Below are 18,164 nucleotides of genomic sequence, written 5' to 3'. Positions count from 1 at the left end.
ATGTAAAAGGGGCTTAACATCATGTGAAATAAAACGCCAGGTTAGATAACAAAAAACCATTTATTTTGAGGCTTTTCATATGCAATATATTTTAGACAAATAAAAAGTACATTGAGTAGTAACAAATCGGACGTTCAGACCGAAGTTCGAGCGCCCGCTCATTTATATTTTTATTTTAAATATATTTATATTAGCTATGGTCCATTTTATACCGTCATATTTTTTAGAAATCCTTAAATTTTTACAGCAATTTGTATTATTTACACAGTTATATCCATTCATCACGAATTATTAACGAAAAACGATAAGTAACAGTCGAATGACAAGGCGGGACGACTAGCTGACATTTCGACAGACTTCATGTTAACTGGCCGCTAGATGGATTTCTTAGTCTGTCAAACTGTCAGTTGGTCGATCGCAAATTTAAAATGGACAAACAATTTGTTAGAGAAAAAGGCTAAGTTTATAAATAGCGAGATATTTATCAATGATTTTGTTGTTTAATGCAATAGAATTCTTGTTTAATATGTATACATAGATATATTTTGGTCTTGAACGTTCTGGAAGGTTATAGTCTGTACAGCTATCGTTCAACAATACGTCATTATTATTTATCTGGAGTGTTTATTTGGGTGTTATTTATCTTAGGTTGTGTCTAAGATTAGTTCGTATTATTTAAAACTTTTTAAATGCGTTCCTAAGTTAGTAATCGAGTGCGTTCCGACTTTATTAAAACTAAACTAGTTTTGAGAAAACTGTAGTTTTAAGAAAGCTGTAGTTTTAACAAAACTGTAGCTTTAACATAAACTGTAGTTTTTTGACAAACTGTAGTTTTAATAAAACTGTAGTTTTAATAAAACTGTAGATTTAATAAAACTGTAGTTTAAATAAAACTGTAGTTTTAATAAAACTGTAGTTTTAATAAAACTGTAGTTTTAATAAAACTGTAGTTTTAATAAAACTGTAGTTTTAACAAAACTAGTTTTAACAAAGCTGTAGTTTTACCTAAACTGTAGTTTTACCAAAACTGTAGTTTTGCGTTACTGAATAAATATAATTCAATTTTACAGCATCTTTAATGTATTGGACGCGTTCCGATTTTATTAATTTTAAATAGGCATGTTTCAACTTTGTTCATATTGGTTGCGTTTCAGTTTATATCTGGATGATATACCAAGAGATCTGATTTTGTGTTGTAATTTTCGAATGCCCTAATGACATCTACAATCTTTCATTCCGTTTCACACGCGAGAGAGAGAGAACGAATATACATGACGTCACATTGAACGATAATTGTACAGACTATAGTAAGCAAAGAAATATGGGAACAGTAATCGGTGATAAAGGTTTGACGATCTCGCAATGTTTTTTTCATGTTGGTACATGTTTAGATGAGATTATTTCCGAAAATTAACCATGAGGATGCATCGATATACAAGAATGGGAGAGCTTAATGAATATTATATTTACTTTTTGTATTCTCAGAAACAGAATCATCTAAGTACCTGTTTATTTTACTTAATGTGATCAAAATCATACACGATGGTCCCATAACGTGGACAGTCTCACATTTTGTTTGCAATTCTGTATTTTTTTCGTTTACTAGTAAAGTAGAACCTTTTTTACAAACCCGAGCTACTTTTTTTTAACGATTATACAAAATTGAATAACATCACTTTCATAACAACTGTAACTGAATTTTACGTTTAAAAATATTGGGTGGTTTTGGGATACGGCCTATTTGACATCTTGTCAAAGAACTGAGATACCTACAGCATGTACATGTGTACATTTTCAGTATCACGCTTAAAAGTAGCTTACGTTTCCAGTAACTGCAATGTTCTCTCTTTACTAATTAAACGAAAAACCTTACCAAAATATACTTACACACTCTGTATTTTCATTTTATCAGCGAGAACCATCAAACCCAATATTTACATGCAAACATTTTTCAAATAATTTTTTTGTCTGATAAAGCACCAAGTTCTGATATGACACGAATATGATACACATGGGGTACCTACTTTTTGCCTTATCCGAAAACTTTTTTCCGATAAAAAAATACTTTTGCAAAAAGCCCTATCATTATTGAATGAACTTGAAAAAGTAAACAGCGGATATCGAAGAAACAAAACAGTTTAGAGAGTATCAAACGTATTTTTTTAGAAAAAATGTCAACTTCTACAAATTAACTAGTCAGTTCGTTCTTATAGTACATCAAAAATGTTTTTTTCCACCTATGAGATTAATTTTTACATCTAAACGACGAATGCACCGAAAAAAGAATATCAGTATTCCTATCTAAATAGAGTTTTTTTTTATTTATTTAAGGATACAGATACAAAAAACTTTCTATTTTTTTTTTCATTCGGTATTGAAGAAGATATTGTCGATTTAAATGTCGAAAAAGCTTGAATTTGAGAGGGCTAGAAGATAGACACATATAATAGAATGAGAGGTGAGCCATGAGTTTTAACAAGTATCACAGAGAGAAAAATAAAATGATCGATGAGTGAAAAGGCTGTGTAAGACTTTGAAGCTTCAGATGAAACGACGTTTCGTCTGAGTAATGATCGTCTGAAGAAATATCGTCATTGTGGTTTTTCAACATTTCAAATTGAGATAATTTAGTTGCTGTGGTTTGTACAGGGTGTCCCATTTTAGTTGAAATCATACGGTATCTCCGTTATTAGTAAAGAATAAGAGGATGCGCGGTTTGCACGAATTTGTTAAAACTAGTTTTGTTAAAACTACAGTTACGTTAAAGCTACAGTCTTGTTAAAACTACAGTTTTTTGTTAAAACTTGTTTTCTTAAAACTACAGTTCTCTCAAAACTACAGTTCTCTTAAAACTACAGTTTTTCTAAAACTACAGTTTTGTTAAAACTACAGAGTTTGTCGAAACTACAGTTATGTTAAAACTAGTTTGTTAAAACTACAGTTTGTTAAAACTGTAGTTTTAAGAAAACTGTAGTTTTAACAAAAATGTAGTTTTAACATAAACTGTAGTTTTTTGACAAACTGTAGTTTTAATAAAACTGTAGTTTTAATAAAACTGTAGATTTAATAAAACTGTAGATTTAAAAAAAACTCTAGTTTTAAGAAAACTGTAGTTTTAACAAAACTAGTTTCCGTCTTACCTGGCAGGTAAACGTTTTATGTAAGCGGGGCTTTTTTGTATCTCCGTTATTAGTAAAGAATAAGAGGATGCGCGGTTTGCACAAACCTGTCTCACTTTTTTGCCAAATGAAAGATGCTGTAAACAAAATTTTCATAGCCCTCTTCGTTTCTGAGATACAGGGTCTTTTCGAAAATTTTGCAATTTGGCCCCCGCTCCGTTATTGTAGATGATATCGAGAAGATGAAACCTGATTCTTGTACAACTTTTTCCATAGAATACAGTGGCGTAGTCGTTTTTCTATGAAAAAATACTTTTGAAAATATGAACTAAAGCTATTTTTTTCAAATAGAACACCCTGTATATTTACAAATCATATGATCCGTCTTGCTATGAGCTTCTCGAAAATATTCATCACTCTGTATTTATTTTCACTATTTACTGCAAGTAACAAAAAAATCAAAATGGTATTTACTAAAATAGTCACACATATTAAAATTTTATTTGGGATAGATATATTTTACTTTTGAATTGTTACCACTGAATCTCTGAATATATTTTCCTTTTTTTTATAACAGGATGCATTTGCAAATATCTAAAAGCTTGCATTAAAGCATTTTTCGACATTGTTGTAGTTGCCACCGATATATTTCATATTTCAGAAATCCTCAAAATCAGAAATCGAGAACGGACAAATCCGGGAATAAGGGAGGCCATCATATTAACCCATGGGTTCCAATTCATTGATTTTAGAAATAATAATTTAACAAAATTCTAATATTTTCAAAGTTGTGAAAGTATATTTAACATATGGAAGAGAGTTAAGTTTCCCTAATATATAAAGAATTTATTAGTGGCTCCCAAAATAAAACAAGAGACCGATAGCAGTATACTTTTAATAATTCTTTTCTTTGGTTTCTTTTTTATCAATCTTGGCCTACTAATAAATATGATCTTTTAATAAAAACTTCTAAATATTACAATAAATAATAGTGAAAATAAATATAGAGTGATATATATATATTTTTGAGAAGCTTATGGCAAGCCAGATCTTATAATTTATAAATATACAGGGTGTTCGATTTAAGAAAACATGACTTTAGTTCATATCTTTTAAAGTATTCTTTTCGTAGAATAACAGATTACGCCAATGTATTCTACGTAAAAAGTTCTACAATACACACTTTTCACCTTTTTGATACCTTTAAGCCCACGGCCACACAGAAAGCCTTTTTAGCGTTTTTTGCGTCTCAAGCGCTTTTTGCGATTTTACCATTTTAAGCGTTTTTTTCGATTTGTGTCCATTAAAAACACGCAAAAGACGCGGCAGGTCTGCAGTTTCTATCAAGATGTCAATTAGTAACGTCACAAGCTCGTGGATTCCCGGCCCGTCCAACAATCAATCCTGTGAGAAAGAGATAGGCGAGATCGGCGCGGTTAGCGTTGAAGAGACGAAGATAAAAGATGCTGAAATTGAATTGTGGACGGGCCGGGGCATATATTCGGCGACAAACACAATCTACTGCTAGTGCCAGTGGTGTGTGTGAAAGTCATAATTATTATTTGCCATTTATTTTACGAATTTTAATTTATATGTGTATAGTTTTTTTATGTTGTAGTGTTGTGATTAGTACTTGTTATAATTATAATATAATATAATTAATAATTATTATATAATAGAATAATAAATATTTCTAGTTGCTAATGTAATTTTAGGACATGATTTATGAAACATTTTGGAGTGAAACTTCTATACGCGCGCTGGGAGTAAAAATTGAAGGCCGTGACATACGACCTAATGAGACGGCCCTGACACACGAACTCGTTGTAACGAAACGTGTTAACGGCTTAGAAATACGTAGTGACACGACGTGTATTTGTGAGCAGTCCACCTGTTTATCAAAAATATTGATATTTTAATACAAATTTTGTAAAAGGGAATCAAATTTTTACGTGTAAAAAAAATATTTCTTACACGTAAAAACTATTTTTATTGTTTTACGCGAATAAAACTGTTACACGTAAAAAACTACTGTTTACGCGTATAAAACTATTTGTTACTGGCAGAAAACTATTTTTTACGCGTATAAAACTATTTTTTAGGTGTAAAAAAACTATTTGTTACACGTAAAGAACTATTTTTTTACGCGTCAAAAACTTATTGTTTTTAGTAAAAAACCTTTTGTTACGCAAAAGAAAATATTTTTTACGTGTAAAGAACTATTTGTTACACGTAAAAAATTATTTTTTTCCGCATCAAAAACTTATTGTTTCTAGTAAAAAACCTTTTGTTACACAAAAAATATTTGTTACGTGTAAAGATCTATTTGTTACACGTAAAAAAAAATTTTTTTACGCCTCAAAAACTTATTGTTTCTGGTAGAGAACCTTTCTTACACAAAAATATATTTTTTGCGTGTAAAAACTATTTGTTGCACGTAAAAAACTATTTTTACGCGTCAAAAATATTTGTTCCTGTTAAAAAAAACTTTTTACGCCGAAAAAACACTTTTACGCATAAAAACTATTTTTACGCGTAAGAAAATATTCCTTTAATTTATTACTTTTCAACATTTCAAACTACACTTTTTCAAACATTTCCTTCAAATTTTTGAATTTAATAGAATCTACCTAAACAATAGATGTTCTTTATAAACATATTTTTAGATAATACTAGTTAAATATTACTTTATTTAATTTATTTTTATTGTATTATTAAATATAACGTCCGCTTATGACGGCGTCTCATCTTAGAAAACGCTAAAGACGCTACAGAAAACAAACTGATTTGTTTTTATTTGCGTTATTTGCGTTTTTGCGACACGCCGAACGCTACACGCTTTTGGTGTGGCTACCCCTATATAATCCTGTTATGTTGTTTTAGTCGCTAAAGACGCATCACGCTAAAAACGCAAAACACACTTTCTGTGTGACCGTGGGCTAACAATAACAGAAATACAGGAGTGTCTCATATTTTAAATGTGTCTGAGATCAGTTTATATTGTAGTAGGTGTGTTTTGGAATTATTAAACGAGTGTGTTCAGATTTTTTATCATGATGTCATCAAAACCACAAAATCAAGATTTCTCCAGACAGTTTTGTGATTACGGGCGGCTATATTGACACGTACAGACAAAGATCAAAACAAACCAACGAAAAAGTAGTAAAGATACATATTATTCTGTGCTGCTTGATGAATGAAGAATCCCTTGAATTAGTTGCTATATTTTCATTTTATAAGTTGAATCACATTTTACGTACAAAAAGAGTTCTGGGTGTGTGCAAGGTCAGACACAAGGTCAGTTTATTTTATTGCGTTTCATCCTTGGAGACGCGTTAGAAACAAATCCCTATATAGTTCATGATCGCTTTAAATCCGTAACCGTCATCGATATCGTCAAGGAAGTGGAGGCACAAGTTGTGTAATGTAATTCGCGCGTTCCAGTATTGTTTGGACGGTCCTCGTACATTTTGTTATGGGTTATTATAGTGAACTCGCCTGGTTTTATATCCATCCAAGTTATGAGTATAAATCGACAAAATCAATAGCGAAAATTTAATATTACTGGTTTCAGTGATTTAATTAACCTTATTTTCGTTAACTAATGTGTAAGTTGTCTCAGTATTTTCGTTTCATTGGAATACTATATACAGGGTGAGTTTTCTACGATGTTCTCTATGGATATCTCGGAAACTACTGGAGATGGGGAGTCGGTTAAATGAGGAAAGAATTGCAGTTTTGTGGGGTCATAAATATGCGCCTTTCAGATTTTTGTAAAAGTTCATGACTTACTAGATATTTCGAGAAAAAGCAAATATCGGTTATTTTAAAAATTGTCCCTAATTCCATTGTAATATATTTTAGACAACAAGTTTTCAGATAAAAGTTGTAGATAATCACATCCTTAATGAGATTGTGTTCTTCGTTTTTTCTAAAGCTTGTCATTTTTGACATATGGGAACCATAGTTGGCCATGACTTCATAAAAAGCGCCATTTTTTAATCTTTTCGGCGATATAAATCTCACTCAGTTGGTGTGATATTCTTATTTTGTTATGATTTATAACTTATAAAAAGATAGAATATTTCATTAAACGATTCTTTACCATTTTACATTACACAAACAAAAACTTAAAATAATATCACTAAATACACTAGTTATTTTAGAAAATGTTCAAAAAATCCGCCATTGTTTTTGAGTACATAAATGAATGTTTTTAAAACTGAAATTTTCTCACAGAACGACGGGTCAACTTTATTAAACTTTTCCCGTACCGCCTCTTCAAGTGCCTCTCTTAATTAAGTTCTTTTATAAACCTTGTTGTTAACCATACCGATCAAACCGTCAGGTAATCGAGGAGGCCATACAATTGGTCCACCTCTTCCTATACCTGAGTTTGCATAATTATGATATAAATAATTTTTAACATTCCTTTCACTATGGGGGGAGTGTCATAATGAAAGTCATCTTGGAACTACTCTATTGATGGGCGAGTCTCTAAATTTAACTTTTCTAACATGCCTTGAAAACCGTTTTCTAAAAAGCATAAGTAACGTTCACCGGTCAACGTATCCTCGAAAATGTATGGCCAAGAAAAGTTGAACCTACACGTTTTTCTTCATTTGAAAAATCCATATTTACAATTTTTGTTTATTTTAATTTACAATAAAGTTTGGATGTGACAGTGTTACATTTCTGAGAGCAACGACGATAGAACTTGTTTCCATGGCTAACTAAGTGAAATTGTTTAAAAATGATTAAAATTGGTTATAAGTAATTTTTCGAAAAAAATCATAGCTTATATCGCTGAAAATCTTAAAAAATGGCGCTTTTTATGAAGTCATGGCCAACTATGGTTTCCATTTAAAAAAAACATATGTTAGTGTTATATGTCAAAAATGATAGGTTTTGGAAAAAAACGGAGAACACAATCTCATTAAGGATGTGATTATCTACAACTTTTATCTGGAACTTTTTGTCTATAAAATAGGTTATAATGGATTTAGAGACAATTTTTAAAATGTTTTTTTTCGAAATATCTAGTAAGCCATGAACTTTCTCAAAAATCTGAAAGGCGCATATTTATGATCCCACAAAACTACAATTCTTTCCCCATTTAACCGACTCCCTATCTCCAGTAGTTTCCGAGATGCCCATAGAGAACATCACCGTAAAAAACTCACTCTGTAGAAATAAAAATTTGGAAATTGTAGAGTACTAAACATTCTTAAAAATCTTTAATTGTGTGATACCATCGGTTCCATTCAATAAATTTTCATTATTGTGATATATTGCTTATACGCTCCCCTATCTTTTGAAAAAATACAGCTGTGCACTGAGACAAAAAAAACCCAACTGCGCACTAAGATATATCAATTTTGTGTTATTTTACCTGGATGGCATATCAAAACTAGGCGAACGCACATTTTCCCAATAACAAAATTTAACAAGATTATTTCTCAAGTGTTTCACTTAAAAATACACTTCGGTGCCGCGTTCAACGCCCGAAAGCTGGATAAGAATATTTTAGACAAAAACCAGGAAATATCCAGGTACTGCTTCTTCGAGGAGGTTGAGTTACTGGTTGAGGTTGTCCTCTTGCCGGATGTCCGACTTGAGTTTGACGAACTCCTTTGCCACCTCGTCGTTTGTGCGTTGGGAAAGGATCCTGAGGATGGTCCAGCCCGTTTCGTCCATCTGGATGCGCTTGCCCAGCGACAGCCAGCAGGCACAAGAACCCTGGAAATATTTTCAAGTTTAACTGGATATCTAATCTCATAGGAATAAAGAGTTATTCAACTTGAATACTATATATAATATTTTATATTAAAAACAAATGTTGAAGACTGAAGAGAAGATTTGTGCCAGATTATGGCGCCCAACGTGGGGCGCAGTAGTGTAACTTGGATTTTGTTTACTCAAATTTTTAGTTCTCAACCGCAAGAATGGTTAGCGAAAGAGATGACCCTCTGAGATGGCAAATCTCAGAGTTCTAATTCTACAGTTAGGCAAATGGTGACAAATGCGTTAGTAGTATTTGAAATAAAGCAAAAATATTAACAAAATATCATATAAAGTGTTTAATTTTTTAATGTAAAATTGAGTTGAATAACCTTTTTATCTCTATGACACTGAATTACAGCGTTCGGAAATATATTTGATGGAAACGTTTTTTTAATGAATAAATAATTAAATCAAATTATATACTTTGTCTACAATGTCTTTCAGTTGCATAACTGCTACTCCAACCAGTCTATCTTCTCTTGCAAAACAATAGTCTTTGACGCAAATGTGCAGCTCGTAGAAGTCTAGCTGTTCCTCATTTCCAATAATGCTATAAAAATGATGAATCAATCAGATATGTAATAATATAATGAGTGCATAGTAAGATTACAATGTATGTAAATATCTATAGGTGTATTTATTTTATGCTAGTGTATTTTGAGATTTTTGCTCTGCAAAGTTCAACAAAAACTAACAATTTCTCATTGCCAATAAGTTTAAACAAAAATAATGAGCAGTGTTTGTATTACTCCTACTGACTTTAGCTACTTGTAATTCTTTACCCTATATTAACCAACTAGAGCTAAAAAATAGAATCTATTTTACTTACAAATTGAATGTTTCATTATACTTCGGCGACCAGTTATTCGACTTGGACTTCGTGGCGTGTTTTCTCTTCTTATCGGACAGATGGGGTCCGATCAGATTAACTTCCACGAAGGGTCTAAACATTCCAGACACTAGGTTCCATTTGAGGTCATTGGCAGCAACAACTATATCAAAAATTTTAATATTACCTGGTCATACTTTCCTTATCATTTTTTTTAAACTTATAATACCACAGCTAATTGTTTAAACAGCCAGTTAACTTTTTCAGCTAGTGTTTGAGTACACATGCAGACAGTCAGAGTACCAGTCTCGATAGTTTTTCTAAAGAAGCTTAGAACCCGACTTGATACATAAGATAAACGAATATCTAGGTAGAGTACGCAAAGGAGGATGCGATGCAGAATAAACCAATCTTATTTAAGCCAGTGGCCTAGAAAAACTAATTGTGGAGGAAAGCGTAACCGGGAATCGTCCTAGAGGGAGATCTTCAAATCTTTGGGTGACCAAATGAAGAGAATATTAGGTCATAGTCTGCAGGAGGTCAGTATCTACTACTGCGCAGGATAAAACATGGAGAGACACAGTAAATGCGATTGATTCATGATTTCACTATACTCTCATAGAGTACTAGGAAGGAAGTGGAGGATGCAGAGTTTCATGTAAATGATTATTATAAGTTGACTGGCTGTCTAATGATTAGGCTGTGATAATACCTTTGACTGTGACTTTGTGCTCTCCTGTGCCTGGATGAGTGAACAGGTCAACTTGTATCGACACTTCACCCACACTGCCTTCTTGACCGTCTACTGAATCTGAAAAACGGGTTCAAATATGAAAATATGTGATATAAAAATATATTTTATTTTTTTATAAAAAATTAAAAAGTAATAGTAAGCTAAAATTTGGTACTATCAACAAATGTATAGGAAAATTATTCTGAGTGCTTTAAATATTGAAAAAACATCATATAACACCGTTTAAAATTTTCAAATACATTATTGTATAAATTATTTAAGAAAATCGCAAGCTATATAGGGTGTCCCAAACTTAGTAAAACCAATTTGAACAGCATATTAAGCTACACGTATACTACTGACTTAACATAAGTATTTCATATTGTGACATGTTTTTATTCCTTTTTGGGACATCCTATATACAGGGTGAGTCTTAAATAAGTGCAAATATTTTCAGGGCTGGTAGATCTCGATAAAAGAAACAAATTTTCTCTTTGCTGTTTTTTAAATAAGCCCAAAATAACAGAGTTATTTTACTTTGAAAATTTAAGACAAAAATAATTTTTTGGTTAAATTTTGAGAACCGCTGTATATTTTCTTTGTTTTCTTTCTTGTAAATTTAATCTACCACCTATGTTGTCATATTATGAAGATATTTATTATATGTTTTTAATTTAAAATAAAAAAAAAATCATTTTTAATAATGTAAATAATTAATGTAAAAATAATGTAAAATCTAAAAATATTTGCGCTTATTTAAGACTCACCCTGTACAGTAAGAGGTAAAACTTGATCAACTTAGATTTAAGAACTGAATTATTCTTATTACTATGCACTTTTTTATTTACTAGAATTAAAAAAAAGATTTAATACATATTTTAGATAGCTAACGATATTTTTAATATTTGTTTTTTATCGTTAAGTATTACTTAGTTACTTTCATAAATATATCTGTCAATCTGTTTGAAAATTTATCATAATATAAATTTAATTTTCTGTTGGTAGATTTTTTATGGAAACATTTAAGCTATTTGTGGAAATAATTATTCAAGTTGTTCAAATTTCGCTCGTGTACTGTAAAATGTGTAAGTTAGCATTTATTGCGAATTATAATAAACCAGCTGCAAAATATTCGATTGACCAGAAAGTGTGTCTTATCAATCGATCGACGAACTATATGGAAAAAAAGTTAGCATGCTAAAAAGAAGCCATCGACCCCTTCAGGTTTACGTGACGCCGATTCTGTGTTGATTCTAATAAAACTAAGCATGATCTATCGTTAGTTCCTAGGATCAGATTTATGGCAATGAACGATTTGTGTGAAGCAAATATCAAATATATATTATATTATAAAAAAATTATATTTTATTTTTATAAGCGATCTATAATATATCAGATTTGTATAGTCTGTCCATCAAGTTAGAGAAGATTTTGACAGACGACGTCTAAAAATGACAGAAAATACTGTGAATCAAAATGACAGACCAACTGTCACTGTCATGAATCCCCTCGTTAGATAGACTATACCCAGCCTTTCCAACGAGTCACGGAAGATTTCGACAAATGACATGTAAAAATTGACAAAACATACAATTTGCCTGTGAACTAAAATGACAGACACAGCTGTCACTGTCATGGATCCTCCCGTTCGACAGACTATACGTTGTAAAATATAAATGGAATCTTCCATTACCATGCTCTCTATTATAACGCTAATTATAATTTCATAATACTATGAAAAATATGATGCTTTAATTTCTAAGTTTTAAAAATTACAGCATTTACCCTATGATCGAAAAAAATGACGTCAGAGTAGTCTTTGAAATGGCAGTCGATAATAATTACTCTCAGACCGATACCTATATGTCCTTTATTAAAAATGGGTATAAAGATTTGTCAAAAGTTAATATATAATTAAATCATAATTAAAAAGTTTCCAGATTTTTCGAAAAATAAGTTTTACTGTATAGATTTGCTGGTGAATGTCTAGAAACTTTATTTTTTATTTAAATATTTGTTTTTGAAATATTTTTATTTCAATTTTTGAGATATGACATGATAGAGACCAGCTCGATAGAAACAACCATCAATTGTCTATTTTAATGCCACTTTAAAGCATTTTTTTCGATTGTATGGTATACGATTTTCAAAAAAACTAAACGACTAAAAGTATAATAAACTAGAATCAATCAACTGTCGGAATGTGACGGCTACGATGTTAAATGTCATTCGATAATCGCTGTGGAAGTGCTGCAAATGCCCAGAGGATCGTGATCGATGAGGACCAATATACACCTTGAAATAAATGGAAGTATATTTATAGAAAAAAGTAATATTTTTTTTAAAGAAACATATATACTTTCGTTTATTTCAAATCGGTTTAAATCTAGCCCAAAACTACAGTTATTAACCACGCCTCTGGGCCTCTATTTAAAGTACGTATGGAATGCATTGAACTAGCAACCTGGCCATTTGTCCTTGGGCTTCTTGGCCTTGAGCGGTTCCTCCAAGGCCTCCAGGCCGGCTTCAGGCTCTTCCCGATCGAACGAAATCTGCCGCTGGAGCATCGTCTCTTTAGTGTTAAGGGGCACTTGAGGGTGAAAGCACAAACACAGAGGTGTAGAGTATTTTTTAATGTATTGGGTAGGGGTGTGTTTTCAGACGCGGCCAGTATATAAACAGAAATGTTGTTAGACATTGATTATATTATTAGAGTTTGATTAATAAGGTAATCGCAAAACAATTTCCGATGCACGTGATGAACTTTGAGCGACAAGCGATGGTGACAGCGCTGATTGATATGAATTTTAATGTAAAATTGAGAAACAATATATTTATTATATTATTTTTTAAAGATTTTTACGTTTTATTTTTAATTTAATAATTAATATTTTAGTAATTAATTTATTTATTAACAGTAGTCACGCAGTAAAAAATGAAAATTGTTCCGTAAAGGAAACAAAAATTAATAAATCAAATTATCGTGTAATTCTACCGTATGATCGAGAAAAAACGGCGTCAACGATGGCTATGAAATGAAGATCGCTGTCATTTTATATGTAAACTTATATGGGAAATGTCATCGATCGTCATTTCCCAGGCAACTGGACGCCGGTTTTTTTCGATCATACGGTATATCCGCTCAACATATAAGTTTTTAATTTTGTTTTGAAAGTGAACGTCTTTAAATCAAGGGAGTATAGATTCAAGTTGGAATTGTACATCTTGGATGCCAGGTAGGAGAACGAACGCTGATGCGATGTTTGGGAATTTCCATATTAAATATGACAACCTTGCTGATTATAAACGACAACCTTGCTGATCGCAGCGCAATGTGACCAACACGGCGATAATAAAAATCGCTTTAAACCAATTTTTGCAGCTTTAATCTAAAGAAAATACCCGTTTTAATCATTTGCTCTATGAAGTAAAATGAACAGCTGCACAGTATCTTAAATTATACAACAAATTTAAACATTCTTGCCAAAATTTAATTTTGTCAGGTTTATAGGCTTTAGTGTCAATTTCGGTAAGATTGATGACGTGCATCGGAAAATGTTTTGCGATTACCATATTCAAAGATCACCAACAAAAATTATATTGATGGTGTTTGTTATTAATAATATATAAATAATAAAAAAATACAAAAATTAATAATTTGGAATATTATTAAAAACAATATACAAAGTGTTTCAAACAGCATAAATAATAAATTAATTAATTTCAAAAAAAGACAGTTATGACAAAAGAATAGCTTACTGGCCGCATTTGGTGGTGTGTATAAGAATTGATCGTTTTATCTTGTAAACCACTATTATATCTACATGGTTTCTCACCTTCATTGATCTGCGTGGTCACGAAGGTCTTGATTAAGGTATCTGTAGTTTGCGTGTACAGCGACAGCGCGTACCTGAGACTCTGGAGTTCGGGACTCTTGTCCAGGAAGGCTTTTTTCAGTCCGTTGCCTCCTGCAAGTAAACAATGAAAATGTAAGTCATTTTAATAAACCATTCCTGATAATAACTCAGGTAGTACCGAAATATGATAATGATGATTTACATTTAAGTAACTTCTGATAAATCAAAGCCAAGCAGCAAGAGACGTGGCAACACCGTGAGGACTGCGCTACACCTCGAAGACTATGGCCAGTGGTAGATAGCAAAAAGACAAAACAACTACTAGAGCACAAAAAGGACCTAGGGTATCCCACGGGGGTAAACCTCGTGAGATAGAAAGTTTCCGACTACGACTACTGCAGAGAATGCGGAGAGGAAGAAGAAACCATAGATCACCTGCTGTGCCACTGTCCGGCACTGGAATACCGACGCTTTAAAACTTTAAGGTAAGGTTTTTTGGAGGGACTAGAGGAAGCAGCAGGAAGCCAACATCAGTGACCGACATCGGGAACTTGCAAAGAGCTGAAAATGCTTTAACGCAAAGAAAGAATGAGGAGGAAGGTTTGGTACAACAATAACAGGGGTATCGCAATGGGCCCAAGGCCTCCGAGTGGGGGATCAAACATGACCCCAAACCCCAGCAACCTAACCTAACTTCTGATAAAATACAAAATCTTACCTGCATGGAAGTACTGTTTGATAGTGTCCAGAGCAACTTCTAACACCGCGCACTGTTTCGGTGATAAATTCTTTTCCACCTCTTTACTTATGTCCATCACACCACTAAGAGCATTCTTCACATCTTGTTTGCCCGTCATGTGGTTCTTGAACAACCGTGACATGTCTTCGATCTTCGTGTTAGCAGCCAAGTTTTTGGCGTTATCCGTAATACTCTTGAACACCATCTAAAAAGAAGCAATTATTTTTTGGGGGAGTTGTCGATTTTATTAAATAATAATATTAATAATAAATCTTCTCTGGAATACTTCTTTTTAAGTAATATTAAATATTTAACAATTATAAAAATAATTATATGAATTGCTTCTATGACGCTACATTACCGTTTTATCAGTCATTGGAGGTAAAACCACAGTCTTCTCCAGGATTCTCATCACAATTCTCCACAATTCCTTCAGTAAACGTTTGAGGACAGTCTTTTCGCACGACTGCGCATAAAGTGATAAAGAGCCATCTAAAAGATCCATCAGAGGGCGCAGTACTTCGTCCGCTTCTACGGCTACTTGCTGACGTTGAGCAGGTTGATTCAACGTTCCAGGTTGACCTCCACCTTTGATGGCAACCAGTAAATCGCCTAGTTCTTTCACGCTCTGAGTTATCCTTGGTTCCAAACTATTGAAACAATATTTTTATTTCGTATTTTCCTTTGTATATCGTTCCTTACATTAGCATTTTAAGGTAATAAATAGTTACATTATAAATCCAGTAAATCAACTTTTACAGTACGAGTGAGATGTTTATTATATAGGGTGGGGAATTATATTATGGAGATATTCTAATTTTTTTTAATTACTCTGTAGACTCTGTAGACTTAAAAAAAAATAAAAAGTGTGATACACGTTTTCTTCTCTTATGTTTAAAGAAAAATCGATATAAGAGGATTAATGCTCACCTAGACGCGAATTGATGGGCCAATTCATCCAAACAACCATTCAAAGTTTGCTGCAATTCCTTTAAGATGTTAGCAGCATCTTCTTCTAGTTTCTCACCTCCCATGGACTCGAACATCTTCTCCAACTGTACCCTGAGTTGTTGAATGTTATTCATTAAAATACATGCCTGCAAATGTTTGATAACATTATGTGGATAATTTTGAAATTGACGCTCTTACTATTCTTTCTTCTTTGAGATGTTCTGGAAATTCTCGTTTCACTATATCCGCGTACGCAATCAAAACTTTGACTATAGTTTTGGCAAAGCGTTTCATGTATCTTTTCCAAATTTCTGGATCGGGACATTCCAGTTTGGATACCACGTCGAAGCATTGGGTCAGTTGGGTAAAAACGTCCACTACAGAGTTGGAGAATAAGGCATGTTCACTACTCTTTTGGAACTGTAAAAAAGTATTTTTGTTAGAATTTTACCATTTGCTAGTGTTAGTTTATTAATTTTTATATGATTTATATATACAGTCTGTACCAATTGAACTTTTAGTTACGTAATCGAGGGCGCGATTTTTAAATTCATTGTTGCCAATCATGGACATATTATATTCGGCGCCTGACTACCTGAAATTTAAATTTCGCGCTGGAGATTCAGGTGGTAGCTCTGCTGTAAAAAACGTCAAGTTGCCGCATTTATTTATTTATTTCCTGACATTGTCATTCGTTTTGACACTTCAGTTTTGTATTACGAGTTTTTGGTTTAAATAAATAGTGTTGTGATACTTTAAGCTTACTGTTTACTAGCAGACCTTGCAGTCGAACCCTTTTTAGAACCTCTTTTAATGCGAAGTGTACAAGATAGCTTAATAGCCGTAAAAAACTTATCGCAACTTTATTAGAATATTTTGAGCGGGAAAGCGATAGAAATGTCCCTTAAGGGCTGTTAAGGTGAGTTTTGCTGATGCAAATAATAACTGTTTATATATTTATAAATAATTTATTTTTGTTACCTAAAATATTTTGATTAAAAGAAAATATATAAAAGTGGGCAACGCTGTGCCGGTCAAGCTTAATCACGTAACCAAAAGTTTATTTGATATGAACTATAGAGAGATAGTTTTAACTACATAACCTTATATTCAATCACAAGACTGATTTAAAAGAATATACAAAACATAGATATTAATCTAACGGTAAAATAGAAACTTTCCCAATACGTACCCCATCTTTTTTGTCCCTGGTAAAGGCACCGTTGAGGTACTCCAACGACACGTCATCGTTCTCGTTCAGCCACTGCATGACGAAGGGCTCGAACCAGGCCGGGTACTCCGGTACTTCGCCCTTGTACGGAGGCACATCTTTGACGTAGTTCGAGTACAGCCACTTGACCTTGAAGTGGAGGTTCATGTAAGCTGAGGACTTGCAGAGTCTGTGGGCTTCGTGTTCCTCTAAGGCATATTTCATATCGACTGCGAATTGGGACCACATAGTGGCTGCGGACAGCTGTAAAAAATAACGTTTATTTAGAAGCATGTAAATTATTTTTAATGCAAAATTGTTATAATATTTTCATAATATACTCTATTTTTTTGCTCAGATAAGACATAAGAAAAGCAGATGACGTTCATACCAATCTATTTATTTTACTAAAAAAAGTTTCTAATATATTTTTTAAGTTAACTATGGATGGGTTTAAATATAAATCCGTCATACGTCGTCTCTTGTTATTTTTAACCAGTGTTATTGGTTTATTTTAAAAATGACAGATCATATTTCAATTTTATTGGTTTGACGGAACGATGAACAACAAACGGACGCCGAGCCGATGCGTATGAACTCGCCTTTAGATTTTTGAGGCTTGTCAAAGTCCTGCCAAATTATAGGTTATTATTTTGTGTCAACTTATGTCAAATACCCTGCGTTTTAGAAGATGATGCATTTTGATTCGTATTATTACGTGTGTTTTGTGTCTTTTGAAGTCAAGTGGAGAAAAAATAGAGGGAAAATTAACTGTAGACCCAGAGCACAGTTTATAGTTAATACTCGGTGCCCATGCAGAAAGTCTTATACACCAATAAAGTTACCATGAATAGAGTTTGTATACCATCGTACTAAACATATACTAAAAACTGGAGTAGCTGTAAAATATCGACATCACACGATAGGTAAATAATGGATTTT

The 18,164-nt window shown here is 32.6% G+C and overlaps 1 protein-coding gene across 7 annotated transcripts in view; it reads right to left on the bottom strand.

Moving 5' to 3' along the window:
- Positions 1-8,272: 8,272 nt before the first annotated feature.
- LOC115882899 (protein unc-13 homolog B) overlaps positions 8,273-18,164 on the bottom strand; it is a 346,607-nt gene continuing 336,715 nt past the window's right edge. For 5 of the 7 annotated variants that reach the window (XM_030901160.1, XM_030901155.1, XM_030901154.1 and 2 more), the window contains 11 exons: positions 17,205-17,486; positions 16,211-16,432; positions 15,992-16,158; positions 15,423-15,711; positions 15,041-15,266; positions 14,302-14,433; positions 12,930-13,055; positions 10,445-10,543; positions 9,733-9,895; positions 9,327-9,453; positions 8,273-8,858 (listed from right to left, as the gene is read on the bottom strand). In XM_030901160.1, coding sequence (XP_030757020.1) covers positions 8,697-8,858; positions 9,327-9,453; positions 9,733-9,895; positions 10,445-10,543; positions 12,930-13,055; positions 14,302-14,433; positions 15,041-15,266; positions 15,423-15,711; positions 15,992-16,158; positions 16,211-16,432; positions 17,205-17,486 — 1,995 coding nt within the window. In that variant the 3' untranslated portion in view covers positions 8,273-8,696. The remainder of the gene's footprint in view (positions 8,859-9,326; positions 9,454-9,732; positions 9,896-10,444; positions 10,544-12,929; positions 13,056-14,301; positions 14,434-15,040; positions 15,267-15,422; positions 15,712-15,991; positions 16,159-16,210; positions 16,433-17,204; positions 17,487-18,164) is intronic. The other 2 variants (XM_030901158.1, XM_030901159.1) reach the window with 1 other exon arrangement.

Source organism: Sitophilus oryzae, unplaced genomic scaffold (assembly GCF_002938485.1).
Source record: "Sitophilus oryzae breed Bouriz unplaced genomic scaffold, Soryzae_2.0 scaffold_179_pilon_pilon, whole genome shotgun sequence".
NCBI classification, from domain to species: Eukaryota; Metazoa; Arthropoda; class Insecta; order Coleoptera; family Curculionidae; genus Sitophilus; species Sitophilus oryzae.
The sequence above is the reverse complement of the archived record's forward strand: the minus strand, read 5'-3'. Positions and strand labels throughout refer to the sequence as shown.